This window comes from Musa acuminata, chromosome BXJ1-2, assembly GCF_036884655.1.
Source record: "Musa acuminata AAA Group cultivar baxijiao chromosome BXJ1-2, Cavendish_Baxijiao_AAA, whole genome shotgun sequence".
Lineage (NCBI taxonomy): Eukaryota > Viridiplantae > Streptophyta > Magnoliopsida > Zingiberales > Musaceae > Musa > Musa acuminata.
In genome coordinates this window covers 25048812-25071712 of record NC_088328.1, presented here as the reverse complement: position 1 = coordinate 25071712, position 22901 = coordinate 25048812, and the positions used below count along the sequence as shown (strand labels likewise).

The following is a 22901-nucleotide window of genomic DNA, read 5'->3' as shown; positions in this document are numbered from 1 at the left end:
CTCGTCGAACTCTCCTTTCTCAATCAAACCTCGGATCAGGAAACCATATATGTCAGCATTAGGCGACACACCCTCGCTACCATTCATCCTTTTCATGTCCTTCATCCTCTTGAACGCTTGAACTGCAGCATTAACATATTTCCTTCTCAACAGAACCCATCAATATGGTATTAAAAGTGGTCAAGTTAGGTTGGATCCCTTTCAAAACCATCACATTGAGCAACTCTTTGGCTTTAAAGTCATCTGAATTTTGACACAGCTTGGAAATCCTACAATTGTAGGCAACAACATTAGGTTCCAATTCCTTGTTCAAGACTTCCTTCAGAATCTCTTCAAACTAATCGCCATCCCCTTTCTTCAAGTACCCATTCAAGAGAGTATTGTAAGAGACGATATCCGGCCTAACTCTTTTTTTGCACATTTCGTCGAGCACATTGCGGGCGGTTTCAAGATCACCTTTTTCACACAGAGATTGAAGCAGAATGTTATAAGAGACGATGCCAGGAGCAATACAGAGTTCCCTCGGTGCACGATCAACGGTCTCGATGATGAGATCAAATAGGCGATTGTGGAAGTAGACGGAAAAGAGGCCGGAGAGGGATTTATCGGAGCGGGGCCTGCCAAGGAGGTCTGGTATGCGGTTGAAGGGGCGGCGGCGGCGTGGTTAGGCATGCCAGCGGCAGAGTAAAGGGAGATGAGACGGATGATGAAGCAACGGCGGGATTTTGTTAAATAAATCACTTGAAACAGCTAAATAAGATATTACGAGATTGCCAAGTGCTTAGCTAGCAATGCCATAAGCATGTGATAGCTAACTAGTGATCCATCATAGTTCGTCTACATATCTCGGTATGCATATTCCAAGGACATTTAAATACGTTCGACAATACATAGGTCAATCTTTGGCCTTGTACATATCCCACCAAGACGCAGCCTTTCCTACTACTGAAAAAATATATAATTACAAATCCCATCTTTCACCATTTCCTCTTTGAAAAAAATATATAATTACAAATCCGTATATGATCATGCACAGAGAATAAATACCTCTTCCTCTTCGTACAATGAATCGATACGAGACAATCAATTGTTGCGTCTCACATGCGTACCATTTTTTTATATCTAGATTTAGGTTAGAACACTAGTAACGAATGTTAGAACTTTGACATCAAAATGACCGATGATGCCAGATTCTTTGATTCTGCTATTCTTCCGATGCCCCGTTGTATGATACATAATACATAGAATTTAATTTCTTTAATCAGCTTATGTACAAGTTTCCGCTATTTCTTTATTTGGTCGATTCCCATCGCCGACAGTATTCAAAGTCGAATACATAGACCAGATTAAAAACATATATCCAAGCAGGAGAGTTTGGCAACCAAAATAATGCAGCTAAGGAACTGTTGGGGAAAAAATAAAAATCACATCATCTTTGCATGAAAAGCCCAAAAAAGCAATTAACCACTACTCACCTCAACGGCTTTCAAATACAAAAAAAAATAAAGGAAAGGGCGACAGAGAATATATCATTACTAGTTGTATAGAACATGCTCTTCTAGAAATTAAAAAGATGATTCTGTAATCGTGAATACTTATGATCAAAGGGCAAGGCCAGATCAAAATGTAAAAGGAGCCATGAATTTTCTGAGCAAAGAAAGCTATGATCTACTTTTTTACTTATGAAAATTGTATGCCGAGAAATTTCACAGGTCAAACCTAGAAGAAACGGTTTGTTCCGCTTACAACATCCAAAATTGTACAATTACAAATTCTCATTCAGGCCGTTCATTTGAGTTCCGACTTCTGTGACCAGAGCTGTCAAAACTGCATCATACTGCCTACCTCACGAAGCATCCACCAAATGCATCATTGATCCAATATCTATGTCAAAAGATCTAGGCAGATGGAGAATCTGTTAGTTCTCTGGCCAATCTAAATGTTCAATAGGATCTCCAGTCAGCCGCCATGCTCCTTCTGTAATCTCTTGGAAAAGCTGGTCATATCCCCAACTTGAGAAACCCAAGAAGAACCAATAATCATCAGGAGATTCTTCTTTCAATTTAATTTCTTCAATCACCTGACGTGTTACGACTGGATTTCCAAAATAAACACCTTTCACGATCTCTGTATAACCCTCTTTAGCTTTCCAAATCAAACTGACAAGAGGTAAAGTCTGAAACCTGACAGGACCTCCATAGTAGAGAGGAGCATGCTTTAGTGAAACCAGATCACTGTCTAGTTCCTTAAAAATATCCCAGCTTATCCGTTTGTTAATGATCAAACCTTGGAAACCCTGGTTCTTGTCCATGGTCACTATCAGCACTGTAGAGTTGTCAAATGGAGCAGCATTGAAGAGTTTATCAGTGGCAGCAAGAATGGATCCCACAACTACATGTATGTGTTTATCATGAGAGGTGACTGGTGTACATGTATTAAGGGGATGTTCGCTGTCTGCAGAAATAGCTTTATTCAGCACAATTTTGTTGTATTTGTCTGCTGGTGAATGAGGTTTCTCATCAGCAGCCAAAGTGGATGCATATAACACCTGTTCATCCTTGTTTCCCTTCCTTGAATGGGTCCACAGAAGGCCTAGATATATATAGAAAAAGATTGGACTACATGATGGAGAAAATGAGAGACGAAAACAGTGTGTCAAAAGAGTAGAATGATTCTTCAATTACTGGATATCGATACAAAAGCAGTGCCAAATACTACATTGAATATATGATCTGCTGGACAAAATTTCTGTTCCATTTAGGACTCAAACTCGTGGTAGCTAATCTCAACTTAAAGACATGCAGGCAGTTGAGCTTACTGTTAACTTAAAGGGCAGTTGGCAAAAAAGATTCCTATCAGACTACTAATGTAGATAGTGGCCAGAAAGGAAACTAACTGCAATATCTATTAAGGAACCAAAGATACCACATCTATGTAGGAGCTGTAGAAGTCAAACAGGGCTGGTGTAATAGCTAAGTCATAGTATCCCAGATCATTCTCATTTTAGACTGACATTGAAGATGCCAGGTACATATGATGAGGCAGTTGTGCTACAATAATTTCTGATGTGTAGTCATCAGATCCATAGACCTTAATACTGTAGCATGTCTATAATTCCATGACCTTTCTGTTTTCCAATCAAACAACAATTGAAGAATTCATGGCATTAGTAATACCATCATCAAAGCCAAAAGTTCTAGGGTGCAAGACCTGATTCACAAACCTTCACAAATATTACTCCACTATTCCCTCCGAGAAGCTTTTTCAGACACCAACGTCACATTTCCATGATCATGTAACAAATGACCATTAAGCCTCTGTTTGGTTGCTTAATAAGTAAGAGAAAAGGAAGCTAATAGATGAAATCTAATTTTCCCATTATCTGGCAATGAACAACATTCAGGAAGAGAATTCAAGAAGTAATTCATGGACTTTAGGAGACAATGTTCTAGACAATTTTATCATACTAAAAAACAAACATTGCAATTTCCTTTATAATATTTGTGCAGCTTTTTATCTGACCAAACAAGAGAAAGTTATATATTTCTTTTCTTAGCTAACGTATTCCAAGATAACATACACCAAATCCCATAAGAAATGAGAAATGACATGAAAGGTATGGGGAGGGTCAACGTATGCATCTTTACTCCTACAAGAGGTTGTCCCGTCATCTGAACCCTGATCACATGGCAGCAAGGCTTGCAAACCCTAATCAACCAGATCATAAAGAGATAGTGGTATGCCAAAAAAGTGAATATGCTAATACTACAAGGAAACTGGCGCCTGCGGAGCTTCTCTTTCTTCCCGTGATGAGTGGAGAAGGAGAAGTAAGACGGTCACAGGCCACCTGATGGCAACAATATGAAATCAACTCCACAATAAACTAGGTATCACATAGAAGGACCCAAATATTAGCAGTTTGAAGAAATAGAAAAGAAGCTCATGCAGATAGTTGAAATGGCTATTTCTAATGTCTGGAACATGTTGATCCAACTTATAATCAAGATGTATTATCACAGATGATCTAATCACCTTGGGTTTATGACAACAAATAAATAACCAATACTTAAGAAGTTAGAACAAACTTCAAAAAAAGAAGTTTGTGACCCTTAGACCAAACACCATACTTGCTCCTTTCAAATCAAGGAGGGCTCTTGGCCCATGAAGTGCTTGGGAACTTACTTTCATCCTACTAGTTTTCCTAAAAGATACCAAAACATCATGGTTGATGAAGCCTTAGCCAAGATTAGTTGTTGGTATAAATGTCTCCTGAACCAGACTGGAAAATATTTCTTAATTAATGCTATCATTAACTCTATCACCACTCGTACTCTCAACAGTTGGATTTCTGACCCTGGATATAATCATGAGTATCAAGAATAATTCCATCAAGGACGTCTTAATGATCAAGTCTTTCCATATCAGAATCAAAGCGAGCTCAGAGTCAATACACCTACCTATTAAATTTCGATTGTCCTAAAACTTAGGAAGAATGCCACAAGGAACATACTGCAGCCAAAACAGAAATTCATGAGTTCGATCAAATAGTTGGGTAAGACCAATCTGAACCACATGGAAGTTGTTAAATATGCCCAATAAGCTACATCTGTGTAGAGTTGCTATAATATTACAAAGAAATTCAAAATAAAAATACCTTTATAATTATGATTATGAGAATTGCCTCCATAAGATTCTAGAAATTCCATGATACTAACAACTGACATATTGCCTTCATAGGTAATTGCACTTTTGTTCTCAGCACGAAATAACAACAGTATTGGATAATTTTCCTTCTGCAAAATCATTACAAAGAGACAAAAAAGTTACGTGAAAACCTTTTAGTTAAGACTTGCAGGATAGTACTCGTGAGGAATAAGTAAAGACGAGGCTGCTTCCTGTGTAGTTGCAAGCTAGAATCTGAAAGGCTACAAGCCTATGTATTACCAACTAACTAATTAACATTAATCTCATAGCTTCAACATGTTTCAAATAAAACTTACCAACAATTTAAGTTCATGGTTCTAAAAATGGGCTGAATTGATCTAGGATTGGATATAGAGCACTGAAATGCTCCTATTTACGAGACCCTTGGTATTTGTTCAACTAGCAAAATATAGTATGTAACTTCATGAAAAATAATCTACATATTATGTGATAGTATATGTTAAGATTTTAACTATCAATCATATCGTCAAAGTTGGGCCAGTTGCCAACTGATATTTACTGGTCAAACCAAGAACCAATAGTAGATTGGTAACTATTCATATTTATTATTATTTTTTTAGTGATATTAAGTGATGTAGATTGATATACCATCCACTACACTGCGGCCCAACCAGTTGGAAAATTTGCTAGTAATAGATTGATATAAAAACCTTACAAACATGACACATTACAAATAAAAAGTAACAAAAGCGCATGACAAGATTGTTTATGATATAAGTCATAAAATACATATCATAATTCAATTATTCATAGTTCATAATAACATCAAGAAATAAAGAATATAATAAATTGAGTGTAATCACATCATTGTTACAAAAATATTAAAATGTTAGCTTCAAACTTAAAATTTAAAATTTTAGTTACAAATTATTGATAACTTGAAGAGTTGAAGTAAAATTTTAAAAACTTTAATGAAACTTAATCATCCATTTCCTATCATCTAAGTCAATTGGTCTAAATCAGTCAATCCTAACCTAAATTTAAATGATAATCTAGGATATGATATTATCAAATTTTCAAATGGCATAAATATAGGCCAGCAGAAGTAATGACCAATCAATTACTGTTATATTAACTATAAGAAATCCTACTCAAAATTTGGAAAATCTTTTACAGGTATATCAAGAATCTATTACAAGATAGGCTATGAGCTTTGTGAGAAAGCACACTATAAGACAGGAGGCCATTATAAATCATATGAGTCAGGAAAATAAGTGCCTTAAAACATCAGTCAATTTTCGCTGGCTTTCTATTGAGAAGCAGTTACAAAATAAAATTACAGATTCATGAGAAACAATTAGACCATCAAATAGACTGAGAAACACTTACACCATCAAATAGACAAATTATAAATGAATCTCCTGCTCAAAAAAAAAAAAATCAAATACCTTTTTCATTCTAAGCATTTGGTAGAAAGTCTTAATTGATTAAACTACCTATAGCACTTTGGAAAATATATTAAGGATCAACTCCATGCATGTATGTTTTCTATAAGCAATATGAAAATACTTCTACTGAAATGAGTACATATTTTCAACAGAGAATTAAGGAAACTGATATATTTGAGTACACAATGTAAGGGAAAAGAGAAATAAATAGACAAAGCAACACAAACAACATGAGAGAGAGAGAGAAAGGGTCGGCAGATGACATGTAGCCGACCTCATATGATGGGGACCTTATGGTGGGAAAAGATCCATGTTTTGGTTATCGTTGTTAAAGTTTCTATAGATCATTAGTTTATTTTGATGTCCACCAATGTCAGAAAGCAATGGCAATATGGATCTACAAAAGAAAATTCAAAAGCAATAGATATCAACAAGGAAGAAACATGTCAAAAACAGCAATTTCTCCAGGCTCGAACAGTGTGTTTGAGAAAGAGCATAGTTTTAAGTATCTGAAAATGCTTGGCATGTTTAAATTGGTTACCTTGCCAAGTGGCTTTAAGAATAAACCACAATCATTAAGGGTACAATCCATTAAAAATATTGCTGGAAACTTATTCAGCACCAGATCTTCTTTCTTATCTGCAAGGAACTTGTGCACTATTAGTGACCATAAATTCATGCACTGAGAATATGGATTCCAGTGTAGTATTTTAGAAGATAACATCTAGATGGAAAAAGCATACATTTAAAACAATCTTATTTCTGGATAGAGTATAATATAATTATTTTTAGAAGATGACATCCATATGACAAAAAGATACAATCAAAACAAGCTTATTCCTGAATAGAGTAAAATAACATGAATAAATATTTCCACAGGTGATGTTCCTGCTTTCAGTGTCTTGCATTAGAGTAAGGTTTGAGGAAGATAGTTGTACTAAATGGGCAAGATCACTGATGGCACAAATAGGTTTCAATGTCTTTTAACTTGAATATCAAAAGAAAGGACAAATATAACATCATGACAAAACAGCAAGATAATAAAGCAGCAATAAACAAACATATACATTAGTGTTTCTAAAAGTTTATCTTCTCTGGGTATAATTACATATGTGCTTAAAAATAGCAAACGTAATTCCATAGTATGCAATCCACTTAACAAATGAAGCACACATCATCACAGTTATCTAAGTTACTGGATAATCAAGAGAACTACTTTATGCATTTATAAGATGGAATAGATAAAGCTTCTCTTGAACAAGTTGATTAGACACCAAAATAACATGCAAAATGGAACCAGACTCTTGTTGCATTATCATTAGGGGCTACTCATACACAAACATAAAGTATATGTGATGCAAGCTTGACAACAGAGAAACATAATATATGACTTCTTTAAGTTACACGCTCAATGTTGATTTAATAACAGTTAATAGTGACAAATTCTAAACATATCATGAACAATTTGATACTAAAAGAATTATTAATAATATACCTTTTGTTTAGTTTATAGACGTTTATGACTTTCAATAAGTTCAAGTTTAAACTGTCATTGTCTTTGATACAACACCTAGAGTACTCTGTTATTCCAGAATGAAATTCAACAACCAGAATTTAACATCTTTTGTGGAGAACTGGCTGTGGAAAGCTGAAGGCAACATTACCATATTTTTCAGTTTCTTTCTATGAGACCTATCATGAAACTAATCATACCTTTGAAAATAAGAATGAAATCCAAAAGATGAAATCCAAAATGAGCAACCAGAGTTGGCTGACCTAACAAATAATGATCCGAGTCATTATGAATGAACACTAATAGGTACTTTGCAGCACAGTATATGCATATATAGAACAAAAAGACAATATCCCTAATTATTTCATAAATCTCAAATTGCTCATGGTTTCCACTCAGTTCAATTTTTCACCAAATATTCTCCAAAATGGAACCTAAATAAATTATGATCATGCATATTTTCACAGATTCCATTCATGACTAATTCAACAATGGATTAAATTAGTTAACATACTGTTTGCTTACATTGGTGGCAACTATTATTAATTCATATACATACAACAGTAGGAATTCTTTCCCAATCTTTTCTGTATTAATTAAAAATCTTCATCCTGAAACTCACCTAATACATTTCTGAACAAAAATCATCATCATGGATATTCTAGTTGTTATGTTATGCTACATCATACACCATTCAAGTTATTTTGTATTTTTCTACTTTCTAAACAAGGGACACATACTGGAGATGACATTTTGATTTTCAATCTGGCAAGGTGTTATTTGAATTTGTGCTAAATTATGCAACATTCAAGTTCTTTTGTATTTTTCTTCTTTCTAAACAAGGGGTAAATACTAAACATGACATTTTGACTTTCAATCTGGCAAGGTGTCTTTTGCTTTAGCTCCTTTTCTCTAGCTGATGCACATGAAGTGGCTTCCAGTTGATCTATCTTACGAGAGTACCCACCAAATGGAACATAAAGAAACATAATCATGAAAATATGCAAAACATAAAACAATAAATATTCCCGCACATGCTTTTATTTAAGGTGGAGTACCTTTGATTTGTGTAGGATCATCATTCTTGGATTGACTTATTGAGAAATTTATAGAGTTCTTAAAAGCTCGATGTACTTCACGCACAATCAGCTCCATACGCTGGCAGAATCCACACCAAGGAGTGCTAAAAAGCACCAAAACATCGATCTTCCAAGCAGATTTAAGTTCTCGAGAGTTAGAAAATGGCAATTTATCATTCATTTCACAAGGTATAAAACCTATAACCAGTTCACAAAATGTGCTACTTGTAACTTGAGGTATAGAATCAATTTCATGGAAATCCAAATTCACAAGTGGTGGCTTTGGCATATCTCTAGAAGTTTTAAGAGATGATACTGAATGTTGATATGGTGTAAGACTTCCATTTAAAAATCTGTCTACAAAACTAACTACAGAAGGGTAATTAATATCCGATGCCTCGGAAAATACGAAGTGCTGTTGCATAACCGGGTCAAGAATTACTAGAGATGGGATCCTAGATTCTGCAGTCAATGTTCTCAGCAACCGGTAGCCACCATCGATGAAGAAAAAAGAGCCTAAGAAAGGTTGGTGCTGATAACATGGTTCATCTGCCTTTCTTAATCTGTTGGATATCCTAATGCTTCCCATATCATCCCCTGCTGAAAGAACTGATGAACTGTGTCCAAAATCTGACTTAACTTGTCTGATGCTTGATGTAGAATCAATTTTATCAGCTTGCTCTTCCTGAACGTGTTCCTCTGGAGTAGGTAACTCTTGTTCCACACAACAAGATCTTTCAACGTGACATGAGAATGCATTGTCATTATCATAAGGAGCTGCTTCACGAGTTTCAAGAAAATTGGCAACATCATCTGGATGCTCAGATTGCTTTCTTTCATCGGTCATAATATTTTCAGTAGTATATAATAACCCACCACTACTCACATCATCCTGGCTTTCAGTAAGTTCATTGGGATCATTTAACATGGTAGTGGTACTCCTACCCATTTCTCTGAACTGATTATCGTCATTATGTGATTGGAACGACTCTATTATCTGAACTTCAAAATCATCAGACAAGAGCTCAAAGCCAGCTTTCTTTGCTACTTCACTTATTTTGGTTTCTTTATTCTTCAGTGCCGGACTTTCTCGCTGAAGTAATCGTGTCAGGATATCATAGACAGGGTTGCCTTGACTTTCAAGTGCAGTGTTTTTCAATGAAATATGTTCACCTTCATTAACTATCATGAAAGCCATATTATCCTTAATTTTCACAACCTTGGGGGTCTGAGAAACTTTTCCTGATTGATGACTAGAGGACCCTGATAAACTTCTGGAACTACTCATGACTCTGCTGTCTCGTCCTCTAACTGTTTGATAGCAAAGCTGATTCTGCAATGAGAATTTTCGAAGAACCTCAAGAGATAACTTGCTCCCTTCCCTAACTTTCGAAGAATTTGAGGATCTATCAATAAATAGAATGATTGAAGGTCTATTTGCTGGAAATGCAGGTTCAAGATTGCGTCCATCAACATCAAACTATGTAACAAAAAAAAAAGTAAATCCAATACACTTATGCCCATAAAAGATATAATTTAGTAAATCCAAATAACAAAAGAAAATCAAATATTGAACAAAAGAAAACATTAATCAAACAGATGTCAGAAATGGGCCTTAAGGAAAATACAGTCATGGTTTGTGGATTAATGAAACTGGTATGACATTGAAAAACAAATATCTGTTGCATTGGGTAAATAAACCATGGCAGGTATGCAATAGTATATCATAAATAGCAGGATACTAAATCATCTATCCTGACATGAACTTCAATTAGTTTCTCTATAATGTGCTTAAAGTCAATTAAGTCATTATCTGACTTCCTCTTCAAGAATTTAGATAGTAGATCTCAGCTTCAGCTGGTTCAAGTCAGTGTCATGGAACTTTATTAGTAACTCCATCCATTAAATCTTTCATAAAATTTTTAGCAATCCACATTTTGACAATCCAAGGCCTGCTTCTGTTCATGTAATGAATTATCCTTGTCAAGGAGAACACTTATACTGAACCATTGTTTCCCAGTACCTTGAAATGCATGAGACTCTTCATGTGCTGTCAATATATTAGTGACCAAATTGACTTACAGGCTTTGCTCAACAACTGATAGTTCATCAGTGTCTACTGCCTTACCGCAATTAAAACACAATCTAAGTAAGACCTCCAGTCTTTCATAAAAAATCAAAGGGTTGTGTTGGCTTCTCGTCTCATAATTTTTATATTCATGCAGATATCCATTAAGATGTATTGACTGGTTAATGTTATCTTAAATGAATCCGAGTTCACTAGAAACATTCATAAGACCTAGATTAGTAACCTAAAGTTGCATGTACTACATATGCCACTATCTAGGGGTTATTCATGGACCTCTCCTGTCAAATTTCTATAAATACACAGATATCCTCTAGGACATATTGACTAGCAATTGTTAGGTCAATGAACCTGAGTTAATAATCAACATTCAGTAAGCAGAAGAACACTAATAGAGTTGCCTCTAGACCCTCTACTGCATGTGCCACTACACACTGTCCAGAATGTAACACATCAAATAAGTATATGTCAGCATGTGTTGGTAAAAGCTTTTCCAATATACATTGAAGCATGGTTCGCCTTACTGATTCATACCAGTGTACCGATCAGCCATCAGTATAGTATGTACTGACATACTGACACACTGTCACGACCTTAGCTGGATTTGCCTAAGGCGTGCGGCACCCTTGCGGCCAACGACGCGAACTTAGCTTGCGTTGCCTAAGTCGCGAGTCACTCTTGCGGCAAAGACGCGAACTTAGCTTGCGTTGCCTAAGTCGCGCTTCGCCCTTGCGATCTTGCTCCGCAAGGATCAGCCCACTTTGTAACCTCTCGCAGGTCCCGAAGGACCTGTAAAAGAGAAAGAGAGTTAGATCGAAAGAACGAGCAACGGACAAGTCCCGAAGTCTCGCGAAAAGGAAAGCTTTACAAGCAATTCGTCGAACACCTTGTGTGCACAAGAGAAAAGAGGGAGAGGGGGAAAAGCAAGGCTTTCAAGGATGAACGAACAGCTGCAAGCCCACAAACAGCCGCTCACCTGGTCCCGGACGCAACACCAAGTTCCCGTAAAGGTCACGTGCGAACTTGCGAAAGAGTGTTCAACGCCCGGTATATAACCGAAGCCCCATCCAGCCATGTGCCACCCGGGGGGTTCCTGGGTGCTGAGATGGCTGACGTTTTGGTGAGCGGAGGCAGCACTCCGCTCACCTCCCGCGGCACGCGAAAACGGAGCCGTTTTGGGCTGTTTTGGGGCTGTTTTGCTCGGTTCGGTGAGCGATCGCTTTGCAACGCTGCAGCTTGTTCGAACTTACATATTTACAAGCAAAATGACCCAAAACCATGGGAAAACATGCTGTCAAGCAGCTGTACATGCGGGTGTGAGCGACGAACGGTTCGTTGAACGAAGTTGTTGCGGGTGCGCGACGACCGTTCGTGACATGTACTACATATGCCACTATCTAGGGGTTATTCATGGACCTCTCCTGTCAAATTTCTATAAATACACAGATATCCTCTAGGACATATTGACTAGCAATTGTTAGGTCAATGAACCTGAGTTAATAATCAACATTCAGTAAGCAGAAGAACACTAATAGAGTTGCCTCTAGACCCTCTACTGCATGTGCCACTACACACTGTCCAGAATGTAACACATCAAATAAGTATATGTCAGCATGTGTTGGTAAAAGCTTTTCCAATATACATTGAAGCATGGTTCGCCTTACTGATTCATACCAGTGTACCGATCAGCCATCAGTATAGTATGTACTGACATACTGACACACGGTATGGTATAGTGTACTGATGGACTGATATGAACCGCCCATATCGATCCCCTGTTAGATTGGTACATACCACTTGTACTGGGCGGTACACCATGGTACGACGAACCTTGCATTAAAGTAGCTTTTAGTTTTTTACTTAATGCTACTTAGAACCCTCCATATGTCAACTGGCAAATACCATTACAACAAAGAATCCCCATTGTACTAGAGCATGTAAATCATAACTCTTCCATGTTTAAATATTCCAATTTTACATTTGAACAATCAGTTAATGTTGTTTGATTTGACACCTAAAAAGTGGCAGAAAGCACTAATAAGTATAAATATTAATTTCTGTCATGCAACTATCAACATAAGACCTTACAGTATAGACATTACACAATTTAAATGAGTGTGTGTATAGATCAATGTGCATGAGACAGAGATGAAAAAATCCATTGTCAATTATGTATAAAACGTCATTCTAAATGTTGGTCATAAAAGGCCATTGGGGAATCTTATTACCAGTAACAGCCTTATAGTTGCAACAAAAGTCAAAAACTTATCTTGTTATAAATGCATATGAGAAGACCCTTAGTTACTCTTGTTTTCTATAACTCACTCTTAAAAATCTACATACCGATCCATCTGATTACTGGCCAACAGTGAGAATAGTAAACTATGAGAATACAGCACAGTATACCTTGGCATACTACTGCCAAAAAAAAAATTGTAAAACAAAAAAATTATATAGTGTCTGAAGATGTCAGTATGGTTGGTACACATACTGTTTGGCCTCGGACCAATACAGCCTGGTTGTTATTAACTGGTAATTAATTTTTTATGACCTTCGTGTGACTATTAAGATGTAAAAAATATATATTACTGGTAAAGTTGAAGACTTTTGGTGCAATCTTTCAACCCAATTTCATCAAAATGAAAGCATGAAAAGTTGTCAAACAAGTTTCAAGAACATACCTCCATGATCAGAGAGTGATGTGTTTGCAAAATGTTCCTCAGATCATCTCCTTGTTGGACTATCATTGTACAATTAGAACATCCAGAGAAATGAAGCATAACTAACCATTTATCTGGACTGCTAATACCAAGGAAAGATAACAAAGCTCCTTCAGATATCAAACCAAACCTTTGTCTCTCAGGAGGTAGAAAAAACTCTCTTGCAATAGCAGTGAACTTCATAAAAAAAGTTTCAAATTGCTTAAACTCTTCATCTGTACACAGCATTCTAGTACCAGCACCTCCATCATCTAATTGCTCTAGAGTACTTTGATTTGCTAAAGTATATTCCTTAAGCCAAACTGATCTTCCTAGTCCATCTTCAACTGCACATGTAAGTCTATTTTCCATTCCCTGTAATGATCACAAATGAATGTGTAATTAGCACTTCCATTAACTTCCTGGATCCCATCTGCTTTTGTACCATAAGGTGCCTAATTTTAAGAGCAAACAACCTTGTGGTGTTCAACATGAAAGTCATCCACCATTTCTCTGTTGATGCTTTGTCCAATTATGCCAACTGCAATATGTTGTTACATAAACAACCTTACTACAAGAATAATGATTTACTCTGAGCATAGAATTAGTTGTGTAATCAACAAAGTATGTCCAAAGGTTGATCATTATGAAAAACAGTGGCTTATGGCAGGTTATCTAGAGATTTTTATCTATAAGAAATTAAAAGGCCAAACAGAAAGGTATAAGGAATGCTTTTTTTTAACTTAGCACAACACCACTTCCAAGATATCTGCAGAACCTCTTAAAAGGAACATACTTTGCAAGCACCTAAAATTGCAGGATGAATGAAAGTGATATCAATTAGATTTATCCAGGCTAAATGGGGTTGAAAATTTTTAATTAAAAACACACTTAAAACGGATATATATGTCAATGTGAACCATTAACTAACACATGGCAGTTTTAAGTGTTGCTATTAGTTAAAAGGTTACTTGCCAAAAAACAACTGGCCTAGTGCTCCATGACAATGAACCTATAGATTATTTTTATACAATAAAAGAAACAAAATCCCTATAATGCAATACCCTTTATCAAATTTGTTTTATGTCTACTAAGAATGTCATTGACATTTGGCATATTAAACAGCAAGGTGTCAATGCTAAACGAGGGTTGATTCTACATGCTGCTTACATAAAGTAAGAAGACCTGAAATGAGCCATCAATAGGCAAAAGAGTAAGTTAAGATGGAAAACCATTCTCTGAATGATTAAATGCAGACATAGGAGTCTCATAATTTCCATTATTCTTTCTGCGCAACAATTTAGCTGACCATCCACAGAACTCAAGGAGTAGAACAGCTTTATCTGTTGATAGGAAAAAGTTCTCCACGTCTTCTGGAGTTTGCAGCAGCTTCAAAGGAAGTTCCTCAGGTTCAAGTGATTGAAAATGATTGACTGAAGAAAGTATATTTTCTGCACGCAGTCTTCCATGATATTTATATGACATGGAATTATGATAGTAGAATAATGTTATTTCCTCAGTAGCACCAAGGATATCAGCTAGCATCTTCTCAGAACTCCTATATATGACCATTAATTTTAGAAAGTCAAGTTTGTCCTGATTATTAGCCACCAAATGTGCCACTTCCTTCATTAGAGATCGTGATTCCCCAGACCCTGCAAAAAAATTTAGAACAATCATCAAACTTGGAACCCATAGTGCATTAAGAATATCTAGCACCCTGCAGATAGTTTAAGCATTCTTGGAAGGCATCTAATCCCCTGAAGAAGCAAATCTTACAACACTATAACGTGGAAGTTTCGTTTGAACAGGAGAAAGAATAAGTTGGTCCTTTGAATAGCATCTGCTTTTCAATGACAGGAAATCATGTACACCTATCTTAAGCCAAGAATTCTCAAGAACAACTGCTATATGTTTCAATAATTGATAATCTTGCCTACCAGACACATAAACATAGATCTAAGTGTCTTGCCCAATGTGATGCTATTTAATAGTGATTTTGAAAACAACAATGAACAGGAAGTCACAGTTGCTACAAGGGGAATCAGTAATTTCATGGAGATAAAATTATCATTAATTTAAGTAATGTTAAACTTATCAAATTTACCAACCATTAATCACCACATGTCATATTGATACAATTTACAAAATAGGAAATGGATGGTATCAAGTGCACATCACACATCCATAGACACGGCCACGTACATACACGTGGTCACACAAGGCATGCACACTCACACACACTGTTCAAGAGGAAAGGCTCAAAGAAGAAGGTATTAGGACATCAAGAGCCAGAGATTCTATGAAGTCTCAGTTTAGGCAAAAAGAAACATGTTAAATTTGATAAGAGGGGCCAAAAGTAAACAAGCTCTGATACCAAAGAATACAAATACTAATCTTCTTATCAACAATAACCTAGTCAAATACTACCTTAGTTCGTAAAGACTTTGATAATTGATCATAAGGTCCCAGGCTCAAATACCACCATCATCACTTATCCTTTATAAAAAATAAAAATAAAAATAACCCGGCCAAAGAGAAAATAAATTGAAATTTGCTCATAAGGTTCACTACTATGAAATCACAATATACATTTTTCGGCATCACATATATTCTTATCAAGGTAGAACCACATAAATAACTGTTATCCCATTTTAAAAGAAATTTTCATCTATTGGATTTTAATTTTTTATCTCAACGTCTACTACTAAAGTGGCAAGGGCAGATGAATATTAAGAATATTGTTACCAGATAACTTTCGGTCTCACCAACTAAGTCAAACTCTTTGCTCTGTTGGAGCAGAATTACTGAGACCGACCAAAGAAAGCACAAGGATGTGTCTTAACTGCCTGTCTACAACCAAATAACCAATTACATTTCACATTGGTAAAGCCCTCTATCATATGTGAAACGGTTTGAATGGCAATAATCGAAGCAATACGATTCAAACATCAAGAAGACTCAGAAAGATAACCAGAGCAAAATTAGTTCCAGCAAACCCTTGATCGAAAAAACAGAATAAAAAATGGTATGGACCTCGTGATTCACCTAAAATTCATATTCTTGATCGATCTAGCAGTGCGCGAGCATCAAGGCAAAAGGATAATCAAGAAAGGGAAGCGGCGTACATGGGACGGTAACCATCAGGAGGATCTGGGGATGGAGACGGATCTGCGAGGAGAAATTTCTCTTGGTAAGGATCTGCCATTCCAATCTCGCACCGGAGCTCCTGCTGCTGCTCGCGTCGCCTCCGGTACCGGCGACAGACTCCGAAGAAGACGAGAGCAGCAACGAAGAAAAGATCACGTAGATGAGGAGGAGGAGCTGCGACAGCGGCACTCCCATCGGCGGCGACACCTTCGACGGGGTTTCTGGAGACCAAGGTGGGTTCTCTCGATCTTCCTCGCCCGTTTGGGCCGCAATTCAATCTAAAAGATCATTTGGGCTTTCGTGATTCGACCGTGTGGTACGGGCTCGAGTTTTGTCGGATCCGATTTCAAAATTAGACTCATCAGCCTGTATTCATGTAACCTTCGAGAGTTTGAACAAATTCTGGACAAGATTAGAGCTCAGAATTTGTAGAAATAAGATATCGTTATAAGCTATTTCACAGATTAGATAACATGTTTCGGTACAAATTCGGGTACTTAGCCACAATGACACATCATGTGCCAACTTGGCAAAGAGATGGATCGAATTCATATGCCCCTTGCCTTGAGCCTTCCATTGTGATGCCAACATAACAAAATATAAGCAATATACATTGGTATAAGCTCCTTGATTTGAACATTCAAGGTAATGCAGCATGCACGATGGAGCTCGTCCTCCTTTTCTTCTGACAGAAGAACATTGTTTTCTAACAGAACAGACATTAGTGGTCTAATCGTCCTGAACTATGTAGGAAAAAATAAAGGGTTGTGTAACATCAATTACGATCGATATAAAATTACGTTTTATGTCACTTTTCTTTTATTTTTTAATTATTTTTATTTAAAGTCATGATAATAATAATAATAGATTTGAAATGAAAAATATTATACTAAAAATACTAATGCATGTCCTAAGCTCAAATGAAAAAAAAAATTGTAGAGTTATCTAAAGTCACTAATAACCGCCATAATATTTTAAGTTGAAAATCTCATAAAAGATATGCATTTTAATTCAATTGGGAAACGACAAGAAGTTGATTCATGATATGATAGAGCTACAAATTGGTTAGCTAATTTTGTTTATAATTTTAAAGTATGTAACTACGTGAAAGAATTGATTCAATGAGTTCTATAGTACATGATCGATCGAGGCACGCTCTTAATTATATCTTTAAAATTATATATTTATGTTTTCTCTCAAAAAATTCTACTACAAATACTTCAAACACCATTATACGTCTCTATATCCTTCAATCACGATTGATATGGACATGAGCTGTAGAAAAAATTACTATTTATATTATTATTTGGTTATATACAATCAAGTTATGATTATAATTGATGAGGCATGACTTGTGTAGGCGTCAACTTCTCACTTCTTTATAAGATTAAATAAAATAATTATTGGGTCAACTTTGGTTGGCAAATTCCTCAATCTTTTGAAAGACTAAATACGATAATTATCGGGTCAAGTAAATGATAGTGATTTTTATCTTTTTTTATTCATTAGTTACTCTTTTCAATAGTAACTAAATTATTAACTAGGCCAAGTGAATGATAAGGATTTTGGTCGTATTTTTCTCTAATACCTTTCTCAGTCATGACTTTCTTCTTTGAATATGGCGTAGTGTCTCTCTCATCTTTTTCTGTCGTCAATTTTATGCTACATTGTCAATCGAAGCGAACGAGGACTTTTGACTTCCACCACCAATCTCTAATCATATTATTAGATGTCTATATCTGTGGTCAAGCTCGGTTAGTGATACAGTTTGATGTATAGCAAATACATCATTTCCCCCAAGGTTTGATTGATAGATTAGGATTATGATCAGATTATGATAAAAAAGGTGAAAATTAAGCAATGGAAAAGCCTCCACCATAGGTGTCGCATTTCTATCAATCAATCAAACCTTGAGGGAAATGATGTATTTATTATACATCAAATTGTATCACTAACCGAGCTTGACTGAACATATAGACATCCCACAGTATGATTAGAGATTGGTGGTCAAAGTGAAAAGCCCTCATTCTCTTCGATTGTCAACCGAGCATAAAATTTACGACAGAAAAAGATGAGAGAGAGAGCCACTACGACATGTTCAAAGAAGAAAGTTATGACTGAGGAAGGTATCAAAGAAAAATGCGACCAAAATCGTTATCATTCGCTTGGCCCAGTAAATAAGTGAGTTTCCAATTTGTTTTGGACATTGACTTGTTTCCATATTACTTGACTTGGACTCATGACAATTTTGTTAGGCACATCTTCGTGTGGAACGTTCAGCCTCCAAGAGTTCCCTCTTGACAACTTTCCCCTCTAACGGGGCACTCACGCATGCGTTAGGCAAATATGAGCTTATATACACATATGAGAGTTGCCTGCTTTAGGGGTAGAGCTCACCATTAAACATGGGTGGGAGAACTCCTCTTCTTGTCCTCACCTTTTCTCTTGCTGTTCTGAGCATTGAGCTTGGGATTTCTCACGGTTGTCGTGAGAAGGAGAGGAAAGCCCTCATCGACTTCAAGCGTGGACTTCATGATCCTTCCGATCGTCTCTCTTCCTGGGTCGGGGAGGACTGTTGTGCGTGGGAAGGTGTTGGCTGCAGCAACATCTCTGGTCATGTTATCAAGCTGGATCTTCGGAATAGACGTCGAATGGATCTATATGAGGGCTGCTCTCAACAGGAAGTTAATGATGATCCAGGATGCAAATGGGCAGTGCGTGGTGACATAACTCCATCTCTGCGTTCTCTCCAACAACTTAATCACCTGGACCTCAGCGGCAATTATTTTACGCATAAACCTATCCCCAGGTTCTTGGGAGCTTTCAGAAGACTAACATATCTTAACCTGTCAGGTGCAGGCTTCATGGGTAGAGTACCTGACCAGCTCGGAAATCTATCCACTTTGCAGCATCTCGACCTTTCTTATAACTGCTATAGGGATGATGAAGGTGGTGGCTTCTTCTGCTTGTACCTTGAGAACACTGGTTGGATTTCTCTGCTCACTTCCCTTCGGCACCTTAACATGAATCGTGTTCATCTTACAAATGCGTCCAACTGTTTACAAGATCTGAATGCGCTCCCACGTGTTCAAGAGATTGAACTAAGTTCTTGTGACTTGGGGACCTTTCCACGTTCGCTGTCTCATGTCAACTTCACATCTCTTATCACTCTTGATTTACGATACAATTATATAAACTCCACCATACCAGATTGGGTATTCAATATTACTAGCCTTGAGTTCCTTTATCTTGGTGGGAATGGCCTTCACGGATTCTTTCCTGATTCTGTTGCAAAGTTAACATCTCTCAGGGCACTCGACTTGTCTGGGAGTGTGTTCCAAGATGGCTTCATGCAAGTAGCTCCTATATCCAACATCTGCAAGCTCCAAATTCTCTACCTGCGCTCTGTGCCTATCCATGATGTGCTTGCCAATCTAGAAATGGTTTTCTCTGGATGTCTTAGGTATAGCATGGAGGAATTAGACCTCAGCAACACCCATCTGAGTGGTTCCTTTCCTGATTGGCTAGGGAACATCAAGAATCTCAAATCTCTTAATCTTTCTTTCAACTCCCTCTATGGATCAGTGCCTGCGTCTATCGGGAATCTGTCATTGCTGCAACATTTGGTTTTATGTTTCAATGATTTGAATGGGACGATTTCGGAAGGCATCGGACAACTGAAGAGCCTTGTTTATTTGGATCTCAATAGTAACTCGTTGAGCTTATCAGAGATCCAGTTGGCTAATCTATCAAGTTTAAGGTATTTGGACATTTCGAGCAACTGCAACTCGAGAAAAAATGGTGATTGGATCTCGCCCTTTTCAGCTTGAAGCTCTTTATATAGCATATTTTTTAATGAAATAGCCTGTTTTCCAAAATGGCTTCAAACACAAGCTTCTATTCATGAATTATATTTTTCAGGTGCAGGAGTAATAGACATGATTCTTGACGGGCTTCCTTCTGGTCTTGAGTATTTGGATCTTTCTCACAACTCTCTTAATGGATCATTGCCTGCATCTCTTGGAAATTTCTTGTTGTTGCATTCTTTGATTTTAAGTTCCAATTATTTGACTGGAATGCTTCCGGAAGGCATCAAATGGTTGAAGGGCCTCGTCAGATTGAATCTCTGTAATAACTCTTTGAGATTGTCGGAGGACGACCTTGCTAATCTATCAAGTTTGAAATATTTGGAAATTTCATACAACTCTATACAATTGAACAAAAGCGGTGATTGGATTCCTCCCTTTCAGCTTAACACTCTTTACATGGGATTCTGTCAAATACTGCCTGTGCCTCATTTTCCGAAATGGCTCCGAACACAAAACGCTCTTTGTGAATTAGATTTATCAAACACTGGTATCGAAGAAACAATTCCCAACTGGCTTTCATCCAATCTGCGATATTTGTATCTCTCCAATAACAAGATTACTGGTAAGGTGCCACAATTCTTTCCAAAATTGAAGTATCTAATTCTTTCAAACAACTCGTTCTCAGGGGATCTTCCACCAAGAATCTCAAACACAATGCCACGCTTACAATGGTTAGATCTATCTATGAATAATTTGAGCGGCGGGATTCCCTTCTCTTATTGTCGATCGAGGTATTTGGAAGGGCTTCTGCTTTCCGAAAATAATTTGTCAGGAGGTGTTCCTAATTGTTGGAAAAATCCCTCAAATTTACTTCTTTTAGACTTATCAAGCAACAAATTAGTAGGTGGAATCCCTGATTCAGTCTGTAATTTGCAAACGCTGGAGTCACTGCACTTGAGGCGCAATAATTTATCCGGGCCGATTCCTCTTTGTTTAAAGAGTTGCACAGAACTCGTTACTCTAGACCTCGGCCACAATAATTTTATCGGGAATATACCAACTTGGATCGGAGAAAGCCTCTTGTACCTGAAGACACTCAGCTTACGCTCGAATGCTTTCACTGGCAGCATTCCTCAATTATCTTCTCTAGCATCTCTTCGTATCTTGGATTTCTCCAACAACAATCTTTCAGGAATAATACCACGGAGCTTTGGAAACTTCAGTGCATTAAAAGGCACTCCTACCTATCATTGTTGTTACTTCAACAACAATCGACCCTACGAGGAAGTTATGTGGCTCTTCGTAAAAGGAAGTGAAATCAAGTATACCACCACCAGTCAACTTTCAATTGATACACTTATTGATCTCTCCAACAATTACTTATCTGGAAACATCCCTGAAGAGTTGGGGAATTTGCATGGATTGCGGAGCTTAAATCTATCCAAAAATTATCTTATAGGTCAAATACCAAGAAGTATTGACGGAATGAAACAACTGGAAGTTCTCGATCTATCAAGAAATAATCTCTCGGGTGCAATTCCTTCCGGTTTGGCAACTTTGAATTTCTTGAACCAATTGAATTTATCATATAACAATCTTTCAGGAAGGATTCCCACTGGCAACCAGTTGCAAACTTTTACTGATCTATCTGTCTACGCTGGCAATCCAAATCTTTGTGGCCCTCCTCTCCCTAAAAATTGTACGATGAATATGACGAAGGCTGATGAAGAAGATCAAGATGAAGATTCTTATGAGAGTAGCATGGAAGCACTTTGGTTATACACGAGCATCACACTGGGATTTATTACTGGATTTTGGGCAATTTGTGGAAGCCTTTTGTTGCGACGAACATGGAGGATCGTGTACTTTCGCGCCATTGATAACATGTATGACAAGCTATACGTGGTGACGGTAGTGACCGTGACAAAATACAAAAGGAAGCTACGATAACTCTGTTGCGAGAGGGGGTCGATATGACTCATCCAACTTAAGCCATAGCAATAGCATTAGTATCGATGTAATAAACTCATGATTTGCATGTCTTGTCATAATGCACCGTCACATGATTTTAATTTTTCCTTTTTGTGCATGCTATAAAGACTGTTATATTATCGGTTGATGTTTGTGTACGTAGTTGTTTGTCAAAACTTTAGGTCGCCAAAATATGAGTTCTCTGCCTATGGTTTATGAGCTGTTATTTACTTCATGCTGCAGTGGAAAGCATAAATTAATGTAAAGATTAATAATAGTGAATCTTTTGTCATCCGAAATTTATCTTTCTGTCAATTGTGTTGCAGTAAGTTGACATCACTTGCGGTATGCATACATGAAACTAGACCTTTACATATTTTTATCAAACTGATAAATATAGGTGATGTGGCTCCTAAACTGGCTAGTCTAAACCCGAGAGCCTTGATTGCTAATGGCCCGTGGAAGGTTAAAAATGATTTCA

General features: G+C 37.0%; 2 protein-coding genes across 8 annotated transcripts; one reads left to right on the top strand and one right to left on the bottom strand.

The window, feature by feature from the left end:
* Positions 1-1625: 1625 nt before the first annotated feature.
* On the bottom strand, positions 1626-16909 carry LOC135604189 (uncharacterized). 7 transcript variants are annotated; one of them, XM_065094351.1, is made up of 9 exons: positions 16619-16909; positions 14723-15145; positions 13967-14031; positions 13473-13865; positions 8685-10185; positions 7827-7889; positions 6655-6752; positions 4655-4793; positions 1626-2592 (listed from the first exon to the last, which is right to left on the bottom strand). In XM_065094351.1, exons 1-9 carry the CDS (start codon positions 16833-16835, stop codon positions 1919-1921), a joined length of 3573 nt encoding a protein of 1190 aa, XP_064950423.1. In that variant the 5' UTR covers positions 16836-16909; the 3' UTR covers positions 1626-1918. The 7 variants fall into 7 exon arrangements, with proteins under 7 accessions (XP_064950423.1, XP_064950425.1, XP_064950424.1 ...); XM_065094353.1 differs by having other exon boundaries at positions 8685-10038; XM_065094352.1 differs by lacking the exon at positions 7827-7889.
* A 2088-nt stretch (positions 16910-18997) lies between these two features.
* Positions 18998-22542, top strand: LOC103976330 (receptor-like protein EIX2). Its single transcript, XM_009391526.2, has 2 exons — positions 18998-20441; positions 20562-22542. Exons 1-2 carry the CDS (start codon positions 19046-19048, stop codon positions 22397-22399), a joined length of 3234 nt encoding a protein of 1077 aa, XP_009389801.2. The 5' UTR covers positions 18998-19045; the 3' UTR covers positions 22400-22542.
* Positions 22543-22901: the final 359 nt, after the last annotated feature.